We start from the raw sequence: 27,611 nt of genomic DNA, 5'->3' as shown, positions 1-27,611 counted from the left end.
ATCTGGTTCAAAGTTTAATTTGAAATAATCTGTTCTGTGTTAACCCACTGGTTGGGAAATCACAATCCCACTTGCAAACCTCGAGCGGGGCTGAAAGGAGTCTCCGAGTCTTGAATAACAATGTAAATCCAGTTCTGCCATTGGAAACGAATCCAGAACATCGGTCTCATCCTGACCGGTAGATCTCCTCATCCTTTGTCTGCTGTCGACTGTATGAGAGTCAGTGAATTCATACAGTACATGCACGTCAGTTGGTTGTGATGCTCATCCAAAACATCATCATAACCTGTCCTTCCATTGCCATGTCTCAGTCCACCGACTCCCCGAACATGCCGTGATTAAATTATGAGATGCCAGCCAGCGACGGAACCAATCTCACGGTAATTAACGTTATGTTTGTGATTGCCCATCAGAAGAGGTGATAATAAAGTGACACAGTGAAAAGGACTTCCACCTCTCCCGGTTTCTTGCTTCTCACCTCTTTCCTTTCTGGCCTTCCTCAGCTTCTGTTGTGCTAAAATATTCTGCCTCCACCCAGAAAAAAAATGTGCAAGGCTGTCAATCCACAGTTAATCGGCAGAGGGCTGGAAAACAGTCTTATCTGTCAACAGCAGAGCGTTCTTCCTGCTTCAGAGGGGAAATGTGTTTTTTAAATTTATTGATGTGGGGCTTCAGCGCCGCAAAATTGAGATGATCCGTTAAAGTCTTTGACCTGGACCCTGCGGGGCGTTGGTGCCAGTTGGACTGAGCTTTACTCTTGAGCGGCCATCCATGTGAAGCAAAATGGGGAAGCTAATGAGGTGTGTCTGGGACTTGGAAATGGACAGTGCACATGGTTGCTTCAGTGCTTCTGCAGCCATGAAAGTGTGACCAGCCCGCAGCTTGAGCCTCATGGCGTCTATCTCAGTGTGCGGTTGGTGCCTGCTTTCTGCAGCCGATGTGCTGCAAGTTGTGAAACTTATGAGAAACTGATGGAATGTTTCCAGAAACGTGGATATTGAAGAAATAAATCATAAGGTTGGCAAGAAAAACAAACAAACAAACAAAAAATGCTCTGCACAAAAATAAAAACAAAATAATAAATTGTCAGGTTGTCAATGTCAGTGTGTGACAGTATAGTGAGTTTAGTACATCTTTTAGAGTGCATGCACTCACCCTGGTGTTGTTCCTCTCTGCTTTGAGCTCGGAAATTTCCTCCTCCTTCTCCAGAAGCTGCTCCCTGCAGGCATTCAGTTCCTTCGTCAGTGCAGCAAACTCCTGGGCGACAAATATAAGAGAAATGTGTGAGCATCACAGCGGAGCAGGTATGGAGAGGACTGGGAGGACAATCCTATGCATCAAACGCAAACAATGCACTGTGGACAGCGGCGATGACAGATGGAGTGTGGTGGCGCCGCATCAGGACTGCAGATTGTAGTTTGACAGTCATATTTGTCTGGGGCAGAAATTATGTCACAGAGTAACCAGAAGTACAACAAGCAGATTAGACTACTACTACTACAACTACTACGATTAAGAAGAAAAGAACGAATACAAGAATAAGAGAAAATAAGAAAGTAGAAAAACGAGAACATGTGAAGACAGAGGAATGGAAATACAATTTAAAAGAGAAAAAGGTAGTAAAAAAGGAGGAGCAGAAGAGTAACAAGGATGGAAGAGGAGAAAAATCAGGAAAAGAGGATAAATGGGTTGAGAGGAAGAGACAATAAAAAAAACTGTAAAAATGAGAGGAGCGAGAAAGAAAATGGAGAGAATGTAGAGGAAGAATCATTCCGGTGAAATGTGAAGGTGAAAGAAAAAAAAATGAAAAGGAGATAAAAGAAGAGCGGAGAAGGGAAAACAAAAATAGATGTATTTTTGCTCTCAAGGCCGATCATCTCCAGAACGCTACTGTGATCGCTCAGGAACCACTAAAGAGAAATGGTCTTTAAAATGCCCACGAGCAACAAGACAGCAAACCTTCGACTGACCGAGTCTAAAATAAAACAGGCGGCCATCAAGCATCCCAAATCCCCTCTGACCATCAGCTTCGCCCTCAGTTCATTGTTTCTGCACTGACACTGACAAAAAGAGTTAAAAACCCCATTTATACACCGATTAGCGCTCGATAAGCCTGATGATCACACACCAACGTAGGAAGCCGTCTGCCTGTTACAAGAACTCAAACACCATTTAGAGGAGCAGATGCAGCCTGTCGCTCTGACTTTGCCCCCGTCGACCAATTCTAAATTAAGCACGGCGTGGAGGTTTCTGCACCGGGTCACGACAGGCAGGTACAAAGGAAAAAACTGTGTGATGCGAGTCCTGATGGGTTCAGGGATGCGATGCAGACCCTGTTAACAGAATAAAAAGCATTCACATTGTTTGATTTCAGGATCAAATGAGAATGTGCATCTATTTCAGGGTGACATGTTCACAGTATTGCAGGAATTGTTCCATATACTCTGCTTCTAAATAATTTATTGTTGATTCAATTGGAAAAACAAGGACGAAAACCAGAATCCATGCTGCAACACATTTTATCATCACAATAACAGGAAGTCTACTAATTCCTTTTATGTAAAGGATGGGGGATGTGATTATTCTCAATAAGAAAAAGTCAGGATTTTCTGCTCCATTTTTTATAGGGTAAATCAAATATTTTTAAGGTTTGGATTGATCAGACAATGACAAATTATATATATTGGGTATCACATAATTCTCTCATACTTTCTCAAAATAAACGATTAAAAAGTAACAAAAATACATAAACTAATCTCTAATGAAAAATGGAACAAATAATAATTAGTAACAGCTCTGCCATCATCAATTTCCAAAAGCTGTCAAATAAATACTCCAAGTGATGTGTGTGTCTGAGCACACATTGTAATTCAGAATGCGTGCACAATCTGCCCTTCAGGAGACAAGGACAATAACTCTGTGGCAGACTGTGGTAATATCGTGTCTCATAGTAGCGCAGCAAATCCTCGTAGGCCTTATAGAGCGATAAATCCTCCACACAAAGACACCATAGACCCCAGAAATCCCCAAGTTACAAGCAAATCCCTCTCTATGTGGTGGTGGAAAAAGTCTGAAAAAGTCAAGTGGATTTACTCATCTGATTTAAGGTTTTAGTTTACAACATGCAACACAGGCAAAGAAACGATCTCCCGTTTCCCTGCGGAAGGAATCTGCCATATGCAGGACAAGAAGCTCCGAGCGGATTTCCTTCAGACGCAACCTCTCAAATCCAGATGATCGCAAAATCATAATTTAATCAGATTGTCTTCTCGTGATTCTGAAGTCATTAACTCTATGGGAGCTGCGTTAACTTGTGTGAAAAGGGTATAATGGGCTCTTTAAATAGCTGATGATTGAGACTCTTTATTCTCAGGAGTTCTATTTATTTATGGCGAACCCTTTGCCCGCAATTTGTGCTTTCGACAGTTACAGCTCGAGTTGATTGTGTTTCCAGCCCTGACACGGAGTTTGACAGCAGCCGCTGCATGGCTGGTTAGCTTCGACTACCGGTTCTGCTGTTCCTGCTGCACTGAGGGGTCATCAGTCTGTCATCGTGTCACGGTGTCAATGTCTCCTTACTCCATCTAAGAGGAAGGGAGGAAGTAGAACTGCTGCAGTGTGCAGCTCCACTGTAATTAACTTGTCCAGGATCTGTCAGATTGTCAGTGTCTGATGTGTTACAGACATAAACACAAACACTTTCTGATCTAAAAATAAAAACGAGACATGACACATTACACATTTATCATAGATTCACGTCGCATCCTGAAACAAATGGTTGAAGTTTCTTCTTTTGTTTCTTCTGCTGCTTCTTGTGTTCGACTCCAGTACTGCACTTCCACCACTGAATGCAGTTGTCACCAGCGATCACCTAAATTTAAACGTGGTAAATGTAAAACAAGCTAATAGAAGATACAGAATTCGGGATGCACGACTTTAAGGCCCCTACAAATCTAGTGTAAAGATTTTACTGGATTCTGCCCATTGATTTTTGAGGAGATATGGATAGACCTAACGGTGGATGGATTCGGGTGATTTTATGGCAGGGGCATAAAAAGAAGAACAATAGTGGTGTTTGTAGACTCTCACCAATTACAACTGCACTTTAGTGGAACAATTTGAGAAAATTACCAGTTTAACACATGAGTTACAGCAGATAGCCAGAGGATGATGAGTTTAAGTCAGCAGCGTCGAGAGAAAAAACCCGCTCAGCCTCCTGGCTAAATCGGTTTGAAAACTGAATAATATACTGGATCATAACCTGCCACAGTCTTATTGCTAAATTAGAATTGTTGGATTGCAATGCAAGACCAGTTGTCACATTAGACCACCCCGATCACACAACAGCACACATTGTTCTTTCCTCTACTTTCTATTTTTCCATTTCTTTAAATATCGCACTGTGCTTGTTTGGATTTCTACAAATACTGGCAACCAAGCCAATTGCAAGTCTAATGTATGCTTAACCTTTTTTGGGGGGGACCATGCTGCATAATTCAAGACACTAAAAATGCAACAAATGGAAGATTCCACGATATTTATTTTGCTTTCTCTCAAGTCAACCACAACCTATTTCCAGGAAATGCTAGCGCCAGGCGTTGCCCTCATAAATAACCTGAAAATAGGATGGTAGGATGGAACGATAGGGAGAAGCGAGTTGCAGAATGCACTGCAGTGAAAACACGACTCCTCGCACATAAATAAAGAGGTGACGATGTACATGCTGGGGCTTGCATGACAGTGCATCTGCAAGCGCATCGGTTCGCCGGACTTTCACCTCTGCTGTGGTATTTCAGGGCGAATGATGTGCACATGCACACGCACACTCACTCTGGTACCCAGCCACACACACAGTATAGACTGAAGTTCCCCGGGGACACTCATGGACTCCCTCAGGGGAAACCATGACAGCTGTGCTGACTGCTGCGCCCAGCTGTGAGCTCCTAGCAAATGCAGAGCGGTGAGTTTGATTGCTGAGTCGACTGGTGAATTAGAGTAACTGAAAAAGCTGTTTCTTTGCTTTTTGTCTACACTTCCAAAAACTTCTCCATGGTCAGTGAGTCAGCGGCCAGGTTTGCTTCAGTGTTATAACTCTATTTTACAGTCAATTAAAAGAGCTGGGAAGTATAAAAATCCCACCTGGACGAGTCGAGGCTCTGTTCCAAACATCTCTCTTGCAGGACCCATGATCAGCTGCCTCAACCACCTCCCTCTTTTACCCACTTCTCATTATATGGTCAAACTACCTATAGTGTGCCAGTATTTCAGTGCGTAGTATGTGTGTGTGTGAGTCTACCTCGAAGGTGAATTTTAAATTATATGGTGGACAAGGCTTCCTCCCCAAGCGGGCTGACTGTCAGCCAAAATTACAGCCGAGGCAATTTTTTCTTTTTAATGGAGCGCTTCTGCTGGAGTCATGCTTCCAGGATACAAAAACACCCTGGCAATAGTGCATCACTGTCAGGAGAGGCAGGAGATGTGATGTCGTGACTGACAGTATGCAGATTCTGAAACACAGGCAGCAGCTCACAGAAATAAATAAATACGCAACAGACAGGAGTGCAATGAGGATCAGGGATCTTCGTGAAAAGGAATTGATGTCCGTCAATGTCGCCTAAAAGCTTTAAATGGAGGCAAATCAGTCGATAAGAGGGTCGAGCACAACCTTTTAGACACTCTTCCAAAAAAGTAAATCCGACAAATGTCCATTGCAAGAGAGATTGAAGCAGCAAAAATAATCTCTTGTTCAATGCGCCGTGACATTTGGTGTCCTGAAAAGCACTCTGAGAGGCGATGAGCAGCAACAGAGTTGTTCTTCTTGTTCGGCTCTCTCAATTACTACATGCTGTTCTTAGACAGCGCCGCTGTACTCCAGATCATTAATATTTGATAAACACCGTTATATTTACAGCGTGAGGCCAAAGGGAGGGCAGGACAGAGGGTGACTATAAATAAAAGACAAGTTGAGCCTCCTGATACCAATGCAAACACTGCACTTCCCCACAGGTAGCCGAAGTCTACACGTGCAGAACAGTGATGCTGCATGAACATGGACAAGCATCGCCATGACGACACTTGGACATTTGAAGACAAGCTAATCATGAGAAGGACATGTTAATGGTAAACCTGGCACACAAAGACCAAAGTCGACATTTACAAAAGGAAGAGAGTGGAACAAGAGTATTCGCTACAGCATGTTTTGCCCGCATTGGTTTGTTTATTTGCTTGTTAAAGACAAAAGGATGGATTAAATCGTTTTACAAAACATTTTGGATCTTCTTTTTTTGGAGGGGGTGATGGGGGTGAAGCATGGAACCCATAGAGTGGATCTGACTTAAAAGGAAAATCCAGTTGCTTTTTTGATGCAGAAATACGGGACCTGTAATATACAGCAGTCCACTCGGGGTCCGCACCAACTGGATTCCCTTTTGCCGATAAAGAAGGATGGATGACAGAGACTCTGGGTCCGACACTGAGGAGCTAGAGAGACCTTGAGGAACAGCCACAGAAGGTCTCGGCTCACGCTCATTTCCTCAGCTCTGAATACTCAAGACGGTTTCTCATGTTGAAAGAGCACAAGACGTTCTGCTTCGTGGCAATAAGCAGGTAATATTGCAAAAACAGCAAGCACACTACAGTACTGTCAATAGAACCTCCTCTGGAACCATATAGTTAACATTAATATATGCATCTGCCAAAAAAAAGAGGAGGAATCTATTTCCAATCACAGCATTCCAGAACCGACATGGAGAACCGTAAAGAGTAAATATTCCAGATTTTGTCCAACTTCCAAGGTCCTCTTTGTACAAATAAAAGTACAGTGAGATGATTCAATAACATAAGTAAGATAAAAGACATAAGAGCCAGCTCCTGAAATAGATAAGAAATGGCTGTCCTGAAGACACTTCGCATGACAACATTGTGATGTTAGATTAGGGCAGCGGGGGATTGGTCCCTTCACTCATGCCCTGAATGGGGAACAGAGGAAAACAGTGAAATGAAAAAAACTCAGCTCTTGTTCGACAGGGAAGGATTATTTAATAGAAATTGCAGCATTCGTGTACTGCAGATCAAAAAGGGAAATGAAATGTCATGTTTGTGTGAACAGATGTGAGAGTGTGGATTGGGTTGAGGGGTTGTGATTTACTATAACCTTTAGCTGGGGGGGGAGGAGGGGTCGTCTCTGTGCTGTAATGGCCCCTTGCGGCCAAGTCATAAATCTGAGAGTGGAAATTGCAGCATGGCAATCTAGTGCCCTTCGAATGTCTAATAACTAATTTTGATCCCTTTGAACTCCCATAAGAGGACCCACCACACCTCGGTCATCACCAACCCCTAACCTCCAAAATTCCAGATAATCAGGGGGCTATGAGGAATAATCTCACTACAAACACAAGGTGAAGGGTTAGGGTTAATCTGCTGCTTTGACCGCTTGACTCCTCCTCCTTTGTTTTGCAGCCTACATGTTTTTGTGTAAAATGGACAATGATCTCTAATCCTGAAGGAGTTCAAGGAAGGACCGACCTGAAGTCAATTTATCGCACACTGCTGAAGTGCAGGAACTCTGAAATGCAAAATCCTTGGAAACCAGGGCACAATAAAAGGTTAAAACAACAACTGGTCTGTGATGGAACAACTTTTAGCTCTGCAGGGTGTTTGTTTCTAAAGTATAAAATTAACGACTTCTCAATTAAAATTGACTACTGTTTGGCGACACCGCTGGGACCACGACGCCATTCTAATCACAACATGAAGCAACAAGGTGACCATATATTCTGTGATGCAAGTTTATCGTCGGCTGTAAAACCTTGCGCGTATGTGCGATGTAGTTTTACCATCTAATTAGCCAGATAGAGTTAAAGGCTTGTAAATATTGAACAGTAATTACTGTCTCTGAACTGGAAATATACAGGGAGCACTTACAGCACAGGTTATTTCCCCTACTGTATGAAAATGCGCTGCATTAAAGTCCTTCGCTAAGTTGGGTTTGTTCCGTTCAGACCCTGCTGACTGTACCCCCCCCCCCCTTTTTTTTTCACGAGGCACGCTTTAAAGAGCTACCACTGTACAGAATGTCAGGGGCCTTGCAGAGATAATGTCCAGTTGCCCCAGGGAAACTGGTGCCTTTAAGGTCATCATGAAACCATCAACCTCAAAACTCATCTCCTGTTCTTGCCCGTCTTATTTCATCATCTGAATCGGAATGAGTCTTTGTAGGCAGCTTTATCTCTCTCCTCCAGCCCTCTCTGCTGCCCAGCTTCGTGGACACTTAGCTCAGCTGCAGATCACAGGGATCTTGCATGAATTATATGGCCCAGAACGGAAATAACAGTTGTGGATTGTGAGGCGTGATGGCTGCCAAGGTGCCCCCCGCCCGATGAGCTCTCAATGACTGAAGCAGGATCCGAAAGCAGAATCAGACAGAGTCAATCATAGCATTTGCCAAACCCTGCTCCTAATCTCTTTGTATATCCACTATGCAAAGACAATAAAGGCTTTCTATTCTATCACCTGCAACTGATTTATAGCAGCAGTGATGGCTTCTAAAAGGTCAAACGCCTCAGGATAACGCAGGCGTATCAGGGTACGTGGTTGGAAAAAAAGACAACCATGTCCACTTGGATGGACATGTACACAAGTATTCAGAGAAGACACCAGCATCTCCTCCTCCTCCTCCTCCTTCGTCTCTGCAGGTGAAAATTGAACATTAAATGGCCTCGAGTGCTGTTCAAAATGAATCAGTGTTGAAAGCCTGGCGCTTTGAAGCGCTGTCATTTTACTAAAGGCCCGTTGCATCACGGAGACCACCTGAGAGTCGGGTCAGAAAGGAACATTCAGAGTGCACACGCTGATAATGAAAAAAAAAGAACCTCCTCTCTTTAATATAAAATGAAAAATAATTTAGTCCCATTTCAAAGTCCACGACACTGAGAGGCAGACATCTGCCCCAAGTTTCAGCCCGAACAGTCATCAATTCCCCGTTTCTTCTGATATAGGGTTGCAGCAGCAGAGGAATGACGAGTCATGTTAGTCAATCTAGCATTAACCCAGACTGAGGCAGAACTGGGTAGAACTGGTTTGTCTGCTGGCAAGCAGGTACTTAGAGAAACATGAACAAACCCACAGGACCAAAAAAATACAACAAAGAACTTGACGGTGATGAGCATGCACTCCAGCTCCATGTGCTGACCGCAGGCATCAAGGTATGAGCAATCAATCATCAGTGTTATCAGCGTCGTTGTTAGCGCAACACAGTGGTTGTGATTGATTCCAGGAGGTATTATGACATTACACGAAGATGGCTTTGAATTTTCATGTGTTGCTCTTGACGAGGCCACTATCTTTGTTGCCATGTCTGCATGATTATGGATGCTGGGGAGAGATGATAGGAAATGAGGACGGGATGCTACCCATGCTTTCTGAATAGATGATGTGTTTGGGGGGGGGGGGAATCATAGAAGTACATTTAACCAAAGCATAAACGTAAATTAACTTGACAAAAGATTATTCATTCATTCATTCGTAGTTTAATGTTTCATTATGTTTATATTTGTCCATGTCTTGCTTTTAATGGGACATCTGGCCCTTTTACAGAAATTACAATCAATGTGCGTTCTACCTGTTTCATAAACTAAGAAATACAATTTAAAGAACTTGAGGAGAAAATGACTTAATTCTAGTGAAACTATCTGTCCATGGAGATATATATGTTTTTATTAAGATAAAATGGTTCCAGTCAATAAACAAGGTTAAATAAAACCTTGCCTGCAAATCTTCCCTTATTCCATGGCCCATTATTTTAAACAGAGCCAGACCTTGCTCTGACTCTCTTTACACAACACTAACATTCTTAATACGAGTCTTACAGGGTTCATTAGATGATTACACACAAGATTTATTCTTGATTATTTTCTCATTGAGCCCTCCATTGAGGGGTATCTACAAGAAAATACATCGGAGTCATTAAAGCCGACATGGACAATATTCTTCCTGCTGAATACTGATACTCATTGCTGTGATATACATACTGTAACAGTAGCTCTGGATCTCACAGTACTTTGGAAGCTGGTACTGTTATAATACTAATTGTTAAGTACTCACCACAGAGGCCGCTTTCTTTTGACAGCTGCCTTTCATAAATTCTAAAAGGGCAAAGATACAATGGCAGAAACTGGTGACTTGCCAGCTCCATCGTCTGCACCCGTCTGTTCCCCGCAGTATTTGGAGGCTTTTGCATTGCCAGATCAAGAAGCGCCATGTCGAGCAAGTCCTGGTGGAATGAACTGTTGTCAGATGTGTCAGAAACCTCCAGTGCAAGATCGCTGCCAACTCCGCCGCGAACATCGGTGGTTGCCAGGCTGCCAGTTCTGTCTCCCATTGCAGGGGGTTCAGGTTGACAGAAATGATGCAACATTTGCTGTTTGGCAAAGACCTGTAAGGCATGCGCTAGCTTCATAGATAGAGTTACAACAGATAAGATTTGATATTAGCTTCACAATTAATTTCAAGGTTAATCACATTTTATTTTATAAGCTGCTGGCCTTTTGAAAGATGAGTTTGTACAGAGATGCATTTTTGTACTAGAATACTTTGATTGCATTACTGCGCTGATTACGAGCAGCATTATTTTATTTGCTTTAATGAAAATGCCTGAAAGCCGATAGATGATTCCTAAAGACACAGACTCCACGGACGTTGTTGCAGACATGCATTAAGACTAAGATACGCTTGAAATTTATATTTCAATTACACCCTAATGCTAACATTGATTGTAATGTATGTTATATCCTTTTGTTTTGCGTTGCCTGCAAACGTCTTTGACGAGGTCTGTGTTTTGAATACGCTGAGCTATTAAAGCTGGGATATTTTTGCATCCAAATTATGCGACTCAGCTTTCTTTTTAAGTGCAATCCTCTTTGGTTGAGAGCTGTTCTTATATCATCCATGCCTCTTTGCAAGCACCTTTGATTTGAGCGAGCACTAATGTCCAAGAGCCAGGGTGAAAGGATGTGACAAAAAGTCAGCGGCATTTTTGAGGATGACTCAGCACCCATTGGGGAAAGCAAGTGAATTAACCGACATGAGCAGGATTAAATCAGGGCCTTAGCATGCAAGGGTCTTTATTTTATGTCACATTTACCTGCATTTTCTTACATTATTATTAGGTTGTACTACGCACCGGACGGAGCAGTGCTCCTAATCTCTTTGTATATCCACTATGCAAACACAATAAAGGCTTTCTATTCTATTCTAAAAGTCGCGACTGTTCTTTGTAGGCACACCTCCATCCTAAGTATACACACACACCAACATATTGTTAGGCGCACACGGCATTATTGACAAACCATGACAAGAAAAAAAAAGCCCGTTATTGAGATGATTGGCTTTGCAGCAGGATGGTTCGACCTTGAGCAGCCGTGTTTTCCTTCCACTCAGAAAGCCATATCTAGAGAACTGGACAAACGATGCACACATCTATACTTTCAAAGCAATCCTCAATGGTGATCTACAAACCACACACTCCATCAACAGGGAAAAACTTGTTGTTGTATGACGTGTAGGTGGGAGGCCGACCGGGGACTCTGCCGTTACTCACTGCTGCGCTCTTAGTCCCAACACTACACTGTGGCGTGCACGGACTCCGAGGGCCAAAGCTGCCTCATCTTCCTCGCCTCATCGGGATTTGTCTGCTACAGGGGATGATTTCCCGTGAATACCCGATCATGATGTCTCCGCTTCTCGCTCATTGTGTGACAAACAAAATAATCGAATCTCTGTTTTTGGTTCAATCTGGTTAATTGACCTTCAGGCTCGTAGTCAGGTATTCTAGATGCTGTGTTTGCTTCTACTAGTGAAACACACTTGAAACGTTCTTCTAGTGTGTTCTATAACCAATGCTAATATATACCGTAGCTCAAAGAAAGAAAGAAACCTATTTGTCCTTTACCTGAACCGTTTGTTGGGTGATTTGTCTCAGCAGTAGAAATGCATTTACTGCATAAGCTGTAGTGATTTGTTTATAAGCAGGACAAATAACCTGAATGAAAGTTAGGTGCTGGGTACCTTTCATGCTTGCCTCCCTTACCACACAAATAAAAGAAATACCCACAATAATAATATTACGTAAAGGAATACACATCTTTGTGTTTGTTCAGTGCTGCAGAGACTGAGTTTGTTACTTCCTCCTGTGAATGTTTTTTTTTCCCCCCAGTCGCTACACGTTCATAAACACACATACAATGGAGGTAAACACCTTGAGTCCGTGTTAGGGGAAGAAAAAAAACCTCGTCACCTCAATATATGCTGTGTGTGTGTTTGTGCATCATCGAGGAGGCACATCTGCATCCGTCTCCTCGGGAGCATATCTATGCTAATCAGCTGATGCTATAGATCCGCTTGTGAGCCTGGATGCAACCCGACAGGGAATCCTGCCCTACAAAACCTGCTATTTATATCCGGCCCGAGTTCTCGCACCGCCATGTCCCTTTTCATTAACGCTGGGGGTTGGCTTCCCAGATAAAAGTCTTTAATTAAAATTGGGGGTCTTGGCAGTTAAGCAGGGCCTTGGCGCCGCGTCAGCTGAAAGACCTCGGCGTCGAGACGGAGGCTTCATCGTTGACCCATTAACAGAGGAGTGTCAGCACACTGGATATGACATTGTGTTTTCTTAAATAGTTATGCCTCCTTTCTTAAGGTAAAGCCATTTTCCTCTTATGTAACATTCATGTACACTGACAGAGATATTTAAACTTCCTTTATTGGGCTCCACATTCACATCATCTCATCTCCTTGTTCTCCCTCAGAGAGCTACAACAACAGGACACATCGCCTTGGAAACAAGTACCGGTATTCTTCTCTGAGGACTCATCCCTACGTGGATTTGCTGCTACAACTAGAGAGCTTTTCTACATCTTAGCAGGGAAACTAGGGCTTTAGCTCCCAAATGTTTTATTTACAAATAAGGTCAAATAAGGCCCAATTTCACCAAACAATAGAGTAGCTATAAAGAGTAGATAAAGGTATCCCATAATGCACTTGAAAATTTAACAAGAAGTGAAGAGTCATCAAGCTATACCGAGAGTCTATAGCCAAGTTAGTGTCTCTGTGATGATCCATTAAAATAGATACGAATAACCAGGAGGTGAGGAACGTGACGTTCATGGTGCATGCTCGCCATCTTATGCTGAAAGATTGCATTTCGAAATACTGGGCAAATTTGAAATCCTTCCACACAGCAACAATTTGCTCACGTGCCAATATCTCATCACTCTATCCAATCGCTGTTGAGTCACGTACAATGTTGGTATCAACCTCATGGTAGTGCAAATAGGGGGAAGGGGTTGGGTGGATTCATGCTCTGGGGACCATGAATGCATGCATGACATCAATGCACTTTACTGTACATAATGCCATGACCTATATATCAGGATATTAGTGTTATGTGTATTCTGGCTGCAACAGTTTCATGCAGACCGTTTGCTTCTCAAAACATTTTTTGTGTTTCACCCATTTTATTTCTTAAATAATTACTTTTGACTAAACTGCATAAAAATATATCCTCAGGATAGTATCCAATAGCAGAGAATATGAAACACATAGTAGCAACATGGGAGACAAGTAGTTCTACCCGCCTGATGTATATTGAACATTAAAACACAGAGTATTGTTTGTTGCCATGGTAACTGGTCTTTATTTGCCACCCACATACTTAGTCTCCATTGGCAGAAAAAGAAACAACGTTCAACCTGCAAAGTCCTTAATTCAGTCCTCATTTTCATTCATTATGAAACGAAACACGAGATGTAAAAAAACAAAAGTCAGACACACAGAAAACAAATTCTTAAAAATAAGGACACTAATATTGTTAATCTCACCATGACATTCAAAGATTTAAGAAAAGTGCAGGACCTTCAGCATTCTTTTTTTGTCAAGAAATAGGGTGATGCAGGAATTTATGAGAGCAGGTACAAGGAAAAGAAAATTGGCTTTCATCTGACAAATGTGATAGATCCTCACATCCCATTTAAATCTTCCACGACAGTATTATCTCAGAATAACTCTCAATATTTGATGAAAGTTATAACTTAGAAAGAAATCACGGGCAGCACTTCCTGCAAGACAAAGTAGAAATTGTTCATGCAAAGCCGAGTTACGCCTGCAAAAGGAATATTCCAATAGCTCATCCTTTCCCTAAGATGATGCATTCAGGCTTGCTTGCTGCAGCAGTCGAGGCTTACAGACGGATAAGCTCTGCACAGCAAGCACACAATCAACCATATGATAAAAATAAATAAAATAAATAAAATGCCGTGTTTGGAAGCTTTGAAACTTCTCTCAAAAAGGGCACTCTTGGAACTGTTGCACATAATGTTCTACCGGAGCCTCTGAAAGCAGAGGCTACCTTTTCCTGTATATCCTCACCAGGTCCTCACAACAAACAGCAACCGGCAGTGAAAACGCTGATACTGCATTATGGAAATGTGATTCACTAATTGAAATTCATTGAACCTTTTTTTTCTTCTTGACACTGCATTTGGTCCAAAACACAAGAGCGATGGCTTCCCCTTTTGGTAAATGCTAGCTGCATAAGGCTAATTTTGACTCGATGACTGCTACCGCTCACAACAGTCCCCTCTACTGTTCCAGCACACCAGCATACTCACAACAACGAGATACCCAATCTGCTGTGTCGTCAGTTTCTAATCAATCCATGAGCTAAATGTGGGATCTCACACTCACACCTTGCTCAACTATGAATGCCGTGTTTATTTATGAGCATTACAAGCCGCATCCTATTAACTATTGATCGGCATGTCAAACTCAGTCTTATATTCCATTAAACAGAGTTGAAATATGGATTTGATACACGCTGGCATCATTTGTGCTGGTCTATAATCAATTCTTTTGCTGAAACACGTCAGTGCACAATTGGCATAAACCCCTACATTGAAGCTTTCATCGGAATATTTACAGCATCACAGTTTGAGCTCTGTGGAGAGTTTACTTGCCTTTTGGATGATTTACAACACGCCTAACCCAACAACACGAGCCAACCATCAATGATGCTGATGCAAAACGGCGACTAATATAGAGGTGACGCCTCAAACAGTAAAACCTTTCCAAGAAGCGTGTAGAGGCTTTCGGAATGGCCACAACTTTTACAGACTCCATTTCTTCTCTCTCCCCATATGTTTTCCTATCTCTCTCTCTCTCCCTCTCCTTCACCTAAACGGTCAAAGCAGAGGGACACCCATCTCGATTCGGGATCTGCTTAAGGCTTCTACCTGCTAACCATTCAATGGGATCCAAGTTAGACCAAAATCCATCTCCAGATTTTTTTATTTTCCAATCAAGATCCATCAAGCAGAAAGACAAACACCATCACAAACACAACCTCCTTGGCAGAGGTAAGAAAAATAAAAAAATAGCACACAAACTATAAAAGAAGGCATCAACCGGTGATTCCCTTGATCTCTCTGTGCCTCTGAGATCCCGTGGCTCAAAAGACATGAGCTTATACTGATGCCAGCAACGGAACTTTCATGCTGTATCTCTTCTTTATGAAGGAAAACCATACATCTAAAAGTGAATGTAAAATGCATGAAAACGCATCAAATGACTTGAAGTCTTAAATAGTTCATTAAAAGAAGCTGGGCCAGACAGGAGAGGCGAGTTTGAGTTAACGATTTCCTCTGGAGATCGGCTTCACCGGCGTCACCAAAATGTCACTTCAAACACTCACACACACAAAAAAAAAAAAGTCTCTGGACATCACCAGTGAAGCACTGGAATTCTGTGATGCCACCACTCTCTGCTTTGAAGCATCACATATTTCACAGAGTTCAAATGAGTGATGAAGGGTTCAAATGGACGTGGGTGGAAGAAGTGGACTGTTAGCGGCAAGGGACCGGGCAAGAACTGAGAATATAACACATGCTTGATGGACAGGCGAATGCAGTAACATGTACTGCTAAATGAGCAAGGGACTTAAAGCCCAGCAGGAAGTTAAGATGATGTGTGAGACAGATCGCAGAGACTGGTGGGGAAAAAACAGTGAATTTTATTTCCTGTCCGTTTGATAGTATCATGCAGAAGAAACAGGAAGAGGAATCTGAGGAAATGAATTCCAGGCAGGTGTTCTGCCATTGCCCGATAACTTGCCATACTTTCAGTTCCTTCATCGCTACAGGCATCGCAAGGTCGCAGCCGCACCATGCATGGATGACTATATGTTAAAGCTATAAAAAGGAAGGCATGGCACATCCATAACAACAGGAGGAACTAGTCAAGTTTAACTGGATGGCATCGCATGGACTACAGGCAGGCCGCTGCAGTTTCCATTTGCGATTAATCAAGCTGACTCTCTGGTTCTGGGTGATTAAAAGACCCGTGACCCAACGAACCCCAGCCCCCCCGCCCACTGACCAGCGGCACCGTCTCCAGGGGATCCGGTTGGTTGGGCTGCTAATGAGCGTCAGAGAAACATAAAACAGAAAGATGGAAATACGGGTGGAAATCAAACTACTTGGATAAAAATAGTCTTTCCTTCTTAGCCTCGGCCTTGAGGGTGGCTTCACAGACAGGCATGGAGATGAAAGTTTCATTTCAGTTTAGACGAATTATGATACTACAGTAGAAATCTATTTCATGTGTTAAATGATTGGCTGATTTTTTGGATTCTTGCTCTGAGGGAAAACTGAATTCAAATATCCCAACAAAAAGGACATAGTTTGTATGGTTTTCTATTGTCTCAAAAAAAAATAAAAAGAAGCACTCTCTTGATGTGAGCTAAGTTAAATCAAACACTCCCTCTTCACTGATTAACATTCTTGCAGTGGCAGGATGCCCCCCCCCCCCCCCCCCCTACTTTTGAATATTGCAAGTACTTCATTGCAAAATCAAACAAACTGGATGGCACTTTGAGTGATTTGAGACGTAACAGTGGCTGATTGAAGACAAGAAATCCCAATCGTAGAAATAGAGGTAAACAAATCAGCTGACATCCTGTGGGGACGAGTCGCATGATAAAGGATTTGTTCAAATGCGGATCAACGCACTGGGGCATTAGGGCTAGCTTGAGCGTTTAATATTAATAGCATGGTATTTTATTTACTGACCCGAATAGCTCACAGTTCTATGAATCATTGTTTTTTTCTATATGGTAATTATATTTATCGGAAAACACAAGTGAAGTGATCCGGTAAACCTGACTTCTCGTAGCCTGAGGGCATCAGCCAGTAATGGATTACACATTGAGTTGTGCTCTCCCACTTGATAAAGTTATTAAAGTGGAACTATGCGAACAAAGCAGCTTGCCTACAAGCTGCACAATGAGAGGATTGTACAGCGTGAATAGAAGCATCTGTGAACTTTCCAAGACAGACTCACCTAATACTATTAAACAATTTATGTAAAATGCCAGAGCACTAATCACATCATCTATAATTTTTAAAAAGGTGCCATTTTGGTGAGAAAGGTGAACAAAAAGTACTTTCATGAAATAATGACACAACCTCCTCGGCAACGAGGAGCTGTGCTTGTGGGAGTCGTAAACTGTGTTTTTGATTGGCTGGCAGCTTATTTCAGCCATCAGAGTCCCATTAAAAGAACACAAAATAAATTACTATTTTTGCAAAAACGTAATCAAGTATTACATAAATGTTTCCACGGAGCTTTAACGCAATGACCCTTGCAACGTTTTTCCATTTCATCCAGCTGACTTCAGTTTTTTCACAGCGGAACTGCTGTAGAGGGAAACTAGAAAGCTGGTGAGAAGTTGCAAAGAAACTCCGGTTTGTACAAGGAAGACGGTGAAGTGGTCGTTGAAATCCCCCATATCAGCTACATTTCTGAATGTGGCACGAGTACAAAATGAACTCTGAAACGGAGATCAGGTCAGTTTTTGATGCTTTGGCTTCATGCATTGCAACATTCTGCATTTAATTCCGCGCATGGAGAGAATTTGGGCCACACCTGCAGAATTGTACTCGAGTAGTTGTGTTAGAAAGAGGCTTATACAGGTACGCAAATTTCTGCATCCTTCTGCGGCAATGTCACAATGAAATGTATTGCATTTTATTGAAAACCAATCAGAAGTCAGTTCTGGCTGCTCAAAAAATAAAAATAAAACCGTTCTCTGTTCCAAACCCGCACAATGGTTAAAAAAACAACACAAAAAGTAGTGAGTGTGAAAAAGCAATATTTCTTCGCTTGAGTAGGAGGCCATTCAGTCTTGTACCCAAACTAATCTGATAGCTTTCCACACATTCGGTCCCACCGAACTATTGAATGAAGATTAACAGAGAGCAAAACGATAAGAGTCACACTGAAGGACTGAAGAAAAAAAAAAAAAGAATGGTGCATCATCTGTGTCAAGACGGATATCATGCATGAAATCAGCATTTCATGAAATTAAAGTAATCACTGCTGCCACAAGAATGGCAAATGTCTTCAGGGATGGGAACATAGGCAGCAGTGCTCTCACACAGTCACAAGGTGGAAGCAGACAGAAGTATTGTTGTAATGCGGATGACAGCAGAAGGTTCCCAAGTGACATAATTAAATTTTAGTTTCAATCAATAAGAACTGAAAGAGAAATATCTTCCTAAAAATTAAATAAACACATTTACACAAGCCTGAACCATGAAAAATGCGAGACAAATGACATTTTTGGAAAATAAGGTCTCAGTGGAACCTTCTGACAAATTTGTCACAAAAAAAGAAACACGACTTTGTATACAGTACATGAGTTTTAATGTTTAATTCATACTAAATCTGAAATTTTTGCACATGCAAAGTTACAATGCAGAAGTTTCAAAATCCTGGCTCAAAGTATTACAGGAAGCGTGGGGGGGGGGGGGGGGGGGGGCTTTGACTGGTGCTTTGGGGTTGAGAAAGAGGGACAAGCTGCAGGGACAAAAATGTAGAAAGAAGTGATGGATGGCTGCACACGAAAACCCCAGAAACAGTCTGCATTTGGACCAATTCCCACGTCAGCTGCAGAGCTCCCCCCTGCCCTCAACCCACAGCCATCTTAAAGCAAGTCCGTCAACTGCATGTTGACAGACTTTCCCCTCCAATTGCACAGCAGCACAGTGAAGTGCCCCCAGATGGTGGAGCCTATATACAGACACACAGCCAATTATGTGGCTGAGCTATTCAAAACATATATCCCCATCCACATTATTTCACATCTGGATAACAATATATATGCTATAGCACATTTATGCAAATGCTATAAAAAGTGGGTCAGTTTGATGTAAATGGTTGCCCCCAGGGTTCTCACAAGGCTTCCGCCCCATTTTCCTCCCTAGTTTCAGGGTACATGCAGGTCCAACGGCACTTTACAGGAGGCATGTCTCGACTCACAGCTCAAGGTGAAAACAGGATTTCCTTATTTCTTGTCTGCAGCAAAGGCTGCCGTCTCATCCGGTGTGGAGAGTTGCTGCTCTCTTCCACTAATATCCCGATTTCCCACCCAACACCTTTACCCTATTTAATTCTAGACACCTGCGAATCAAGGCAAGCCAGTCATTGTCTCCACGGCAACTAAGAGGGGATGCTGGACTTCAGCATCCTAGTTGAAAATATTTCCCATGAAGCAGGTGGCGTTCGCCTCACCCCTAAAAGGGGGCCCCGTCAGGGCTGCGCCATGCCGGGCTCGCTGTCAGCTCAAATTAGCACAAGCTAATGCCAGTCGGTGGCCTGCTTTGGGTCAGCTTCAGGTTTCTTATTGCAGAGACAGTGACGGGGCCTAATCCTAATCCAGGAAGATGTTCTTGAAGGTGAGGGAGAAGAATTTATTTGAGAACAAAGAAAAGTTCTTTAAATCCACACAATAAATAAATCCGTTAAAGAAACTGCGTCAAAAAAAGCATCTATAAAATCTTATGCACTGCATTCACTGCAGTGACTCAGCACATCCCATTGAAAAGACAACTCCAACGTACAATACAGAATAAAACTGTTAATCTTGTGCTGCTCCACAAAACTAAACAAGGAGAACAAATGAAAATACAAACACTGACAAAGGAGCTCTGATAATCTAAGAAAACAATCCATCTGTGCGGGCGCTCACATCTTCCTCAAACGCACAGTAGTTCTGCAATTTTAAAGACTCATACCACACAATCAGCCTTTTGCATCTCTATCAGTGCAGCTCATTGCATTATCTCGCTCCCCTTAAAGAAATAATACCCTTGAGCTTCAAATACTGATCTGGCAGTCCATTGCCATGGCAACAGCTAAAGTATGGAAGTCTTTTTTGGTAGATGATTCATAATTCACCATTCAATAATAAGAAGCAAGAATGCCCCGGACACAACTTGAGATTACAGTTCATGACATGTTTGAAAGTATCTCTATTTTAAACTTTTTTTTTTTATCCTTAGAATACAAACACTTGCTTGCACTCAACAGGGATTTGCACTATTTTTAAAGCCTGTGGCTCGAGTCTGGGAGCTGTACAACAGGTATTTGACCAACAACTTCACTTTTAGAGTGACGTCGAGCACTTCAGCAGCCACGATGCTCGCTTCTGTAAGGCAGACGGCGACGCTCACGCTGCAGCCCACGGCTGCAGAGGGTCAGACACTTTCAGTTCATTATCAAGAAAGCTATACCGTTAGCGCATAGACTGGGTTTGTGCATTTTAGGTGAGCTTCAAGCCAGTTAATGAGTGTGTTTATTCCAAAAGGGTAAAAAAAACAAATACTGCTCTCCAGAGTGATGTAATACCAAAATTAGCACATTATTTATAAAAGCTGTGAGGCATGCTATAATGACTGAGTAACAGAGCATAGCAAGCTTTCATTATCATAACATGGAAGCTGGAGCTAGAATCGAGGAACACAATGTTGGAATGAGCAGAAGCAAAACAAAGGCAGCAAAGATTATTATACTGAACGAGATAAATATCGTGTCGGCTGTCCTCAGGTATATTTGCATGTTAATCATTCCCCTTGTAATCCGATTCAGGAGCTCCCTAGTGTTCAGTCCTTGGCATGAAACACTTTCATCAAAAACTCTGAATCCAGGCTCACACAAATCACCCAAGCTTCACCAAGGAAAGGAAAAAAAGATTCAAAATGTTTTCTGCATAGTTAGAGTTTGGAGTTTGAGTCCAGAGAGAATGGCTCCCCACCACTGTGGATGTAAACGCTTCTACATAGAGTAGATGTCGCATCCGAAAGCTGTGTGCTCTGCTGCCGGCCTGCAGCCTCTGTGAACACGCCTTCGTGGTGAGGTGAGGTGGCGTCGCCTCAACTGGGATCGCCTGCTCCATTGCTGAATGGACTGCTGTAGCTGAAGTGTGACAGCCTGCGTGTGCTGCATTGATTTCTGAGGGGTTTAATTCCAATCCAATACATCATCAGGAAGCGAGCAGCAACAGCAGCAACACAGACCTACTAAAACTGCCTCTCTGTGTTTTACCTACGGTGAAATTGAATAAGTGTTAAACACGTGATGAGGATTAAAAACCATGAGACTATGAAAATGGACACAATCCAAGACAACACAGGCCCACCGTGACCTCGTACATTTTACAGCATAGTATAGGTTTACGACCCACTTGGATTTTCCATTACGATCTGCTCCCACTTTGTGCTTAAGGCCATTAACCCATATACCCCTTCCTGCACTGGGAATGCAGGACTGACAGACACGCAAAACAAAAAATCCATTATCTTGTGTTGACTTCACGATGCGCACCGGGGTCAGAGGTCGCAGAGAGCGTAATAGCCATGCATTGACTTCCTTTCTTCATAAAGAGGTTTAGCCGTCTGACATGTCTTCCTGATTAAGAACTCCATCTCTCATTGGTCTATTGACTGTAAACATGTTTAAATCCATGGTAAAGGTCAAAACAGGGAGAGTCCCGGTATAGGAGCCGGAAGGGGGCCGACCCATCGGATAGCCGCAGTTAAGACTGCATTTTGAACAGGTTTACAGAGCTGCAGTTTTAATAGAGAAGTAAAGGAGGATAACATTAATGCTGCCGGGTCTCTATAGCCTGGTCCAGAACAGAAGGGACGCAGTAGTGAAAGCAGAGACAGATGCAGCTGGTATAATTGAACAGAGTGAAAGATTTTATTGCCAGTGCGTTATTCACAAAGGCCACTGCAAACTCTATCGTCATGTGAATGACTGCGGGGGGAAGCATAATGCATAAAGGAGGCAGCGTGGGTGAGAGAAAGATGAGACCGACACAGCTGGCTAAAGAAGGGCTTCAGATGAATTGCCCCGATAGCAATTTGTAAACACCCGTGTCTAAATGGACCACGCTCTGTCCTTTAATCGAACCAGTGATCTCGGTTACAAGCGGAGAAAAGGAGCTGGAGCTGAGAGAGAAACTGAAAGAGATGACGAATCAGCGGACGACTGGCCGCCACTCCCATCGCAGAGCACGTATATGAGATGCAAAATTAACGGAGGGCCTTGTGGGACAGATTCCAGTTTCAGCACCATGGAGAGTGGAGAAAATGCAGTGAGTTTTCTCTGGGTTCTCCGCTTTCTTCCCACCTTCAAAAACATGCAATTTAGTTAAATTTATCACTCCAAATTGTCCATAGGTGTTGGTCCACTAGCGCTGCCAGTGTGCTCCATGAAGCCGTGGCTTTATTTTAAGTGTTAGAATAAAAATAGAGCCTTCCCGCGTGGGAAGACAACCTTTAAAATCAAGTAATTTAATAGTAGTTAAAAATAAGTTTGTTTTTTGGTTCATTTAACCGCTCTGCGAGGATTTTTTAATCAACTCTTGCAATTGTGAAATCACACTCCTGCAGGATCCGAGTGGAACAATAACACAGCAAACATACGCAGGTTCAACGGTGACGCCTTTTGGGCAAACACAGGCTTTCATTTTTTTTCCGGCTTCCCTCATTCACACACACGTATAAACACACCCGAGCACACGCTCATCCTTTTAATCGGTGCGGAATCCATCAAAGTGGGTCAAACTCCCTTCCCCATCTGCCCGGGGCCAGATTTCAAATGCACGAGGGCTGATTAGAAAATAAATAAATAAATAGACCAAGAAAATAGGGCAAATGCCTGTGACACAAACCACACTGGAGATCAACAGCAGGAATAGCTCCCGAGGTGAGGACTGCGTGTTTCAGTGTGTGCTGTTGATGGCTTTGGGGGGGGGGGGGCATTTTATAGCAATTACCGTGTGCAACGAAGTAGCGGTCAGGCGCTTCCACTTCAGTCTGCATCAATTTGACATCTTGCTGCTCATTTGCATGCCGCCACCTTTTGTTTCATCCATCGGTCGTTCATGATCCCACGATGCAGGGAAGGCAAGGGAGCAGAAGGGAGGCGGAAGTGTGCGACAAAACGATGGGAGCGATATCTGGGGGGGTAACCTTGTTCGCACAGCTGGGCATATTATTGTGTATTGTGCGTGCCTTGCTGTGAGTTGGTCATTTTTTTTGTTGGTTTCTTTACAGCCGTGCGTGCCGCGTGCTTTCATGTTGCCGATCACGCATCCTCGCACCGCTATTCAAGCTGGAGCATCAAAAGGCCGCACTAATGAGGCAGACGTGCAGCGCCTGATCAACCTGCGGCGTGGCCCAATGGTGGCATGTGATGAGTCGAGGAACCAAAGGCTGCTGTGACACATGTGGGCGGGGCACTCAGCCTATCATCTCCCTGCACAGACAGGGGTTTCCAAGATTAAGTCTTGACGTGCAGTAGATAGTAAGAGATCACTGGGTTGAGCAAGAAGGCATCTCTAAAATAACTACTTCTGTTGCATTAGCGTCACATTTTTATACACGTTCAGAGTCAATTTATTTGTCCACAAGCCAAATGCATGGTTTGAGTTCATTACTCCTCATGTTCGGAGCTGGAAAGAAAGCCTTTTCGATCATAAGCAAATACAATTTGTTCATTATCCAAATAATAATCCATCAAGCAAGCAAATCAAAATGCTTTGAAACATTTAGACCAACAGGAAAGAGTCTCACATTTGGGATCATGAACCAACATTTGGTGCATGATCAGTGAATTTAACAACAAATAAACAATAAATAACGTCAGGTTCTTACAAGAGGTCAAGGTTAAAAAAAGGGCATCTCTTTGGAAAATAAAATCGGTTATTGCATGTGAAAATCAATGGTAAGATGATTTTTGTTCACAAAAAGAAGGAATGGATGCAGAAGAATTCAAGGAAATACACTGCTTTTCTTACAATATGACAAAATCAAGCATGCCATGAATAGGCATCAAATCTTCATCAGCCTTCCCTTCGCTGAGTTTAAGTAACATACAAGACAAATCAAATCTGAGCCTCAGTCTGTTTTCTTACGTGGAGGTAATCATGTCGCTAAATGAGAAGTATCAATTTTTAAATCAGCCCGGTCATTTCATCCCTCGTCTCCATTAAACCCTAGATATAGAGCCCTCAGACAAAAGGGAACATTTAACAAGATGCTGCTTTGCTGGTTTGACAATATGCCGTGTTGACCTCGTCTTAAACAGAGGATGAACCGGAGCCCAAAACAGCATCGGAATTCCCCTGTGCTGCCACAAACTCGCTGCAAACCAGAATGACTTTAAGGAAGAGCAGGGAGAACCAAGTCAGCTTCCTCTCCACAATAACAAAGACCAAATAAGACAGGATGGAGTGAAACCTGTCCATATCAAATACATAAAATACATGCGCTGATTCTTTGCCTCAATGATATTTAATTATTCTTTCTGTGTTAAATGGAGTTTGAACATATACTTGTACTTATTCGAGTACTCGGTCGTCGAGCCATCTTTTCATCCGTCGCGCCTCTAATGCGCACAAGCCAGGAGCAACATCTCCTCCAACATGTCATCTCAGCGCGTGTGACGTTCACGGACACAATCAACGCTTCATTCAGTCAAATAAAGACCGTCTTTGCTTATGCATCTACTATCTAGTTTGCATTCTAAACAACAACAACAACAACAACAACAACAACAACATTCCTACAGAGCCCGACCAAACAATCTCGTTTGCGCGTGCCCGCGCCGGCACCGTGACGCGTCAGGTTCGTCAAGCAGCAACACCGCCTTGTTGAAAGTTTTACTTGTGCGTCTTACCGGCTGCGTCTTCAGGTTAGGACTCTGTAACTCCGCGTGGGTGACCGTGGCAGCGTTCTCGCCGCTACGCGTCGTGGGCGCAGTGTTTACCTTGCTTCTGCCATCAACGCCTTTTTGGACAGCAGGTGGCTTTTACGCACCGCTGATTACTTCGCCTTCCTGTGCAGGACTTTGAAACCACCCAAACTACCTCCTCACGAGATAACTATTTTTCTTTACCTCAAGGATCACTTCTTGCTCTGAGATTCTTGATACGTAAACAAAGTGCGCATCTGCTACTTAGTGTTAATTTGACCTCGAGCCAAAAACGCCATTTTATTGGCCACCCTTAAACATGCCTGAACTATTTTTATTCATTCTATTGTTATTTTATATTTTTTATATGCCTAGCTATGCGTTGTCAAATCCTTTTTTAAGAGTGAATCAAATTACCTTATTGTACTATTATTATTATTATCTATTATTATATATTCAATTGTTAATCTGCCTCAGCTGCTCATGAGGCTTTATCTCACCATCACTACTTCTTCACACAGTGGCATGAATCAAGTGAATGAGAAACTAGCAGCCACATTAACCCATAAAAAAAAAATTCAGTGTCAGACACGCAATACCTCTCACACCCAAAATCAGTCTCTCTCAAGCATTATCACAAAGTGCAGAGGCGAAGAACGACTGGAGAGGGAGCGTCTTAAGCTGGCTGGCTCAATAAACTGATCCAATACAGCCACCAAGGACCAAAAAACAAACCTCAAATTCTTGTAAAAATAAATCTGTATGCTGCCCACCTTGGTTCCAGACCCGGGACCTTCTGGCTGGGAGTCAAGTGTGCTGCCCACTACTCCACCGACACCTATGTGTTTCCACGTCAAACATTAGGATAAATAGTCCCTGCTGCCCCTGCTCCATCTCATTTCCATAGTGGGATTTGAAACCAGGGCCTGTTTTGAACAATGCTACCATGCCACCGTGTTGGTGAGCAACCCCCCCAACTGTATTGCAATTACAAAAACGTTTGATCATCAAGCTTCCAGGGAGCATGTGTTGGACCAGGCTATTCAGAATTTCATAGTGAAGGACTGCCAAGTCCTCAGAGTTGTTGAGGATGAGGGGTTCAGGGAACCCCTTCAGGTCCTTGAGCCAACCACAAAGGTTCACTAGAGAATGTCGATGCTTATGTAGTTGCCTCATCCTCACAGTCACAACACTTTCGATTTGATTTTCACATGGAGCGACGAAGCGGGCGTCGAGTAATGAATGGGGCGTTTCCGGGAAGTGTGTATCGAGGCTTGCTTCGCTTAGGGGAGGAGTGTCCGAAGCCTCACTGCCGCGCGGTTTGACAGAGATCAAAGGACTTTGACTTCACAGTGTTCATATTTTTCTGCACCAGATTGACAAAGACATTACTTGGACTTTTCCTGTTCTTATAATGCTTCACTGGAACATCCAGCTCATCTCTTGGTCAGAATAATACCGATGGAAGAACAAGGAATGCGCTCAACCCTGCTGTGAACCCACTAATATGGCCCGGTGGGTGTATAGAGCATGGGCGGCTAAACGCCTCCCGTAGGAGATATCTCACTGGGTGCCACTCCAACACAATCAAAGCCACAGACAAAAAGCACTTAGAGGCGTATGCACCACTGCTTGCATCACTACTCTTTGAAACTGTGCATAAATTGCATGTTAAAAGAAAGAAGAAGAAAGCTGGAAATTTAAGGAAAAGGGCAAATCACCCACTCTGTATCCTAATAGTTAATCATATGCTCATTTTGGTTTGGAATTTCCCTTTGGGATTAATAAAGTATTCCGATTATAAGCTTGTGTTATGCAAAACGAGCATCCCGAACACAACTTTGCAGCACCATTATTGGTAGACAGAACCCAACACGTGACTGGCTTAAAGAAACAAACATGCCATTGTCCTTTTCTAGAATGATAATGGGTGCATTGGGCTCATGGTTTTTTTGTTACAGTCAATTTAGCACAAGAGAAGCGCTAGGACTCCTCTGTTTCATCTAAATGTCATTGAGGAGATCAGCAGAGAGCTGGAGCAAGATGCCGCGAGTGTAGACACAGCTGTGTGGCAGACGACTGAGCTCCCAAACTAAGCAAACGTCTGGGTTCATGTTTGTCGAGCCTGGCAGTGACTAGTAAGAGACTTCACGAACTCCTTCATCTCGACAAAGTCGCCGAGACTTCAAAAGGCACCTACTTTGGAATTTAATTCAATTTGCCCCAGCCGATTCATAATTGCTGAGTAAAAATAATGGAGTTGGTAAACAATCTGAAGTGACAGAAATAACACTGAGAAAGCACCGATATGGCCCAATGGCAGTGATGCATGCTTTCATTGAACCAAGCATGATAGACCTTTCATCACTTCAAGGGTAAAAGGAAATAAGTTATGATTCGTGTGCATCGATGCAGCTCAATGGTTGCTTTCCTTACTGTTCCTTTTCTGTTGGGGGATTTACTCAGACTATAATCAATATGCCTTTGATTTTGTGATATCAGATGCGCGTCTTCCAAGAGGT

The 27,611-nt window shown here is 42.9% G+C and overlaps 1 protein-coding gene across 1 annotated transcript in view; it reads right to left on the bottom strand.

Annotated features, from left to right (window-relative positions):
• LOC137913954 (liprin-alpha-2-like) overlaps positions 1–27,611 on the bottom strand; it is a gene marked incomplete at its 3' end in the record, with an annotated part of 65,203 nt that overhangs the window by 11,668 nt on the left and 25,924 nt on the right. The window contains exon 2 of the mRNA XM_068757576.1: positions 1,156–1,257. Within this exon, the coding sequence (XP_068613677.1) occupies positions 1,156–1,257 (102 nt within the window). The remainder of the gene's footprint in view (positions 1–1,155; positions 1,258–27,611) is intronic.

Source organism: Brachionichthys hirsutus, unplaced genomic scaffold (assembly GCF_040956055.1).
Source record: "Brachionichthys hirsutus isolate HB-005 unplaced genomic scaffold, CSIRO-AGI_Bhir_v1 contig_887, whole genome shotgun sequence".
In the NCBI taxonomy this organism is placed as follows: domain Eukaryota; kingdom Metazoa; phylum Chordata; class Actinopteri; order Lophiiformes; family Brachionichthyidae; genus Brachionichthys; species Brachionichthys hirsutus.
Note: the sequence above shows the minus strand (reverse complement) of the source record. Positions and strands in the feature narration are given on the sequence as shown.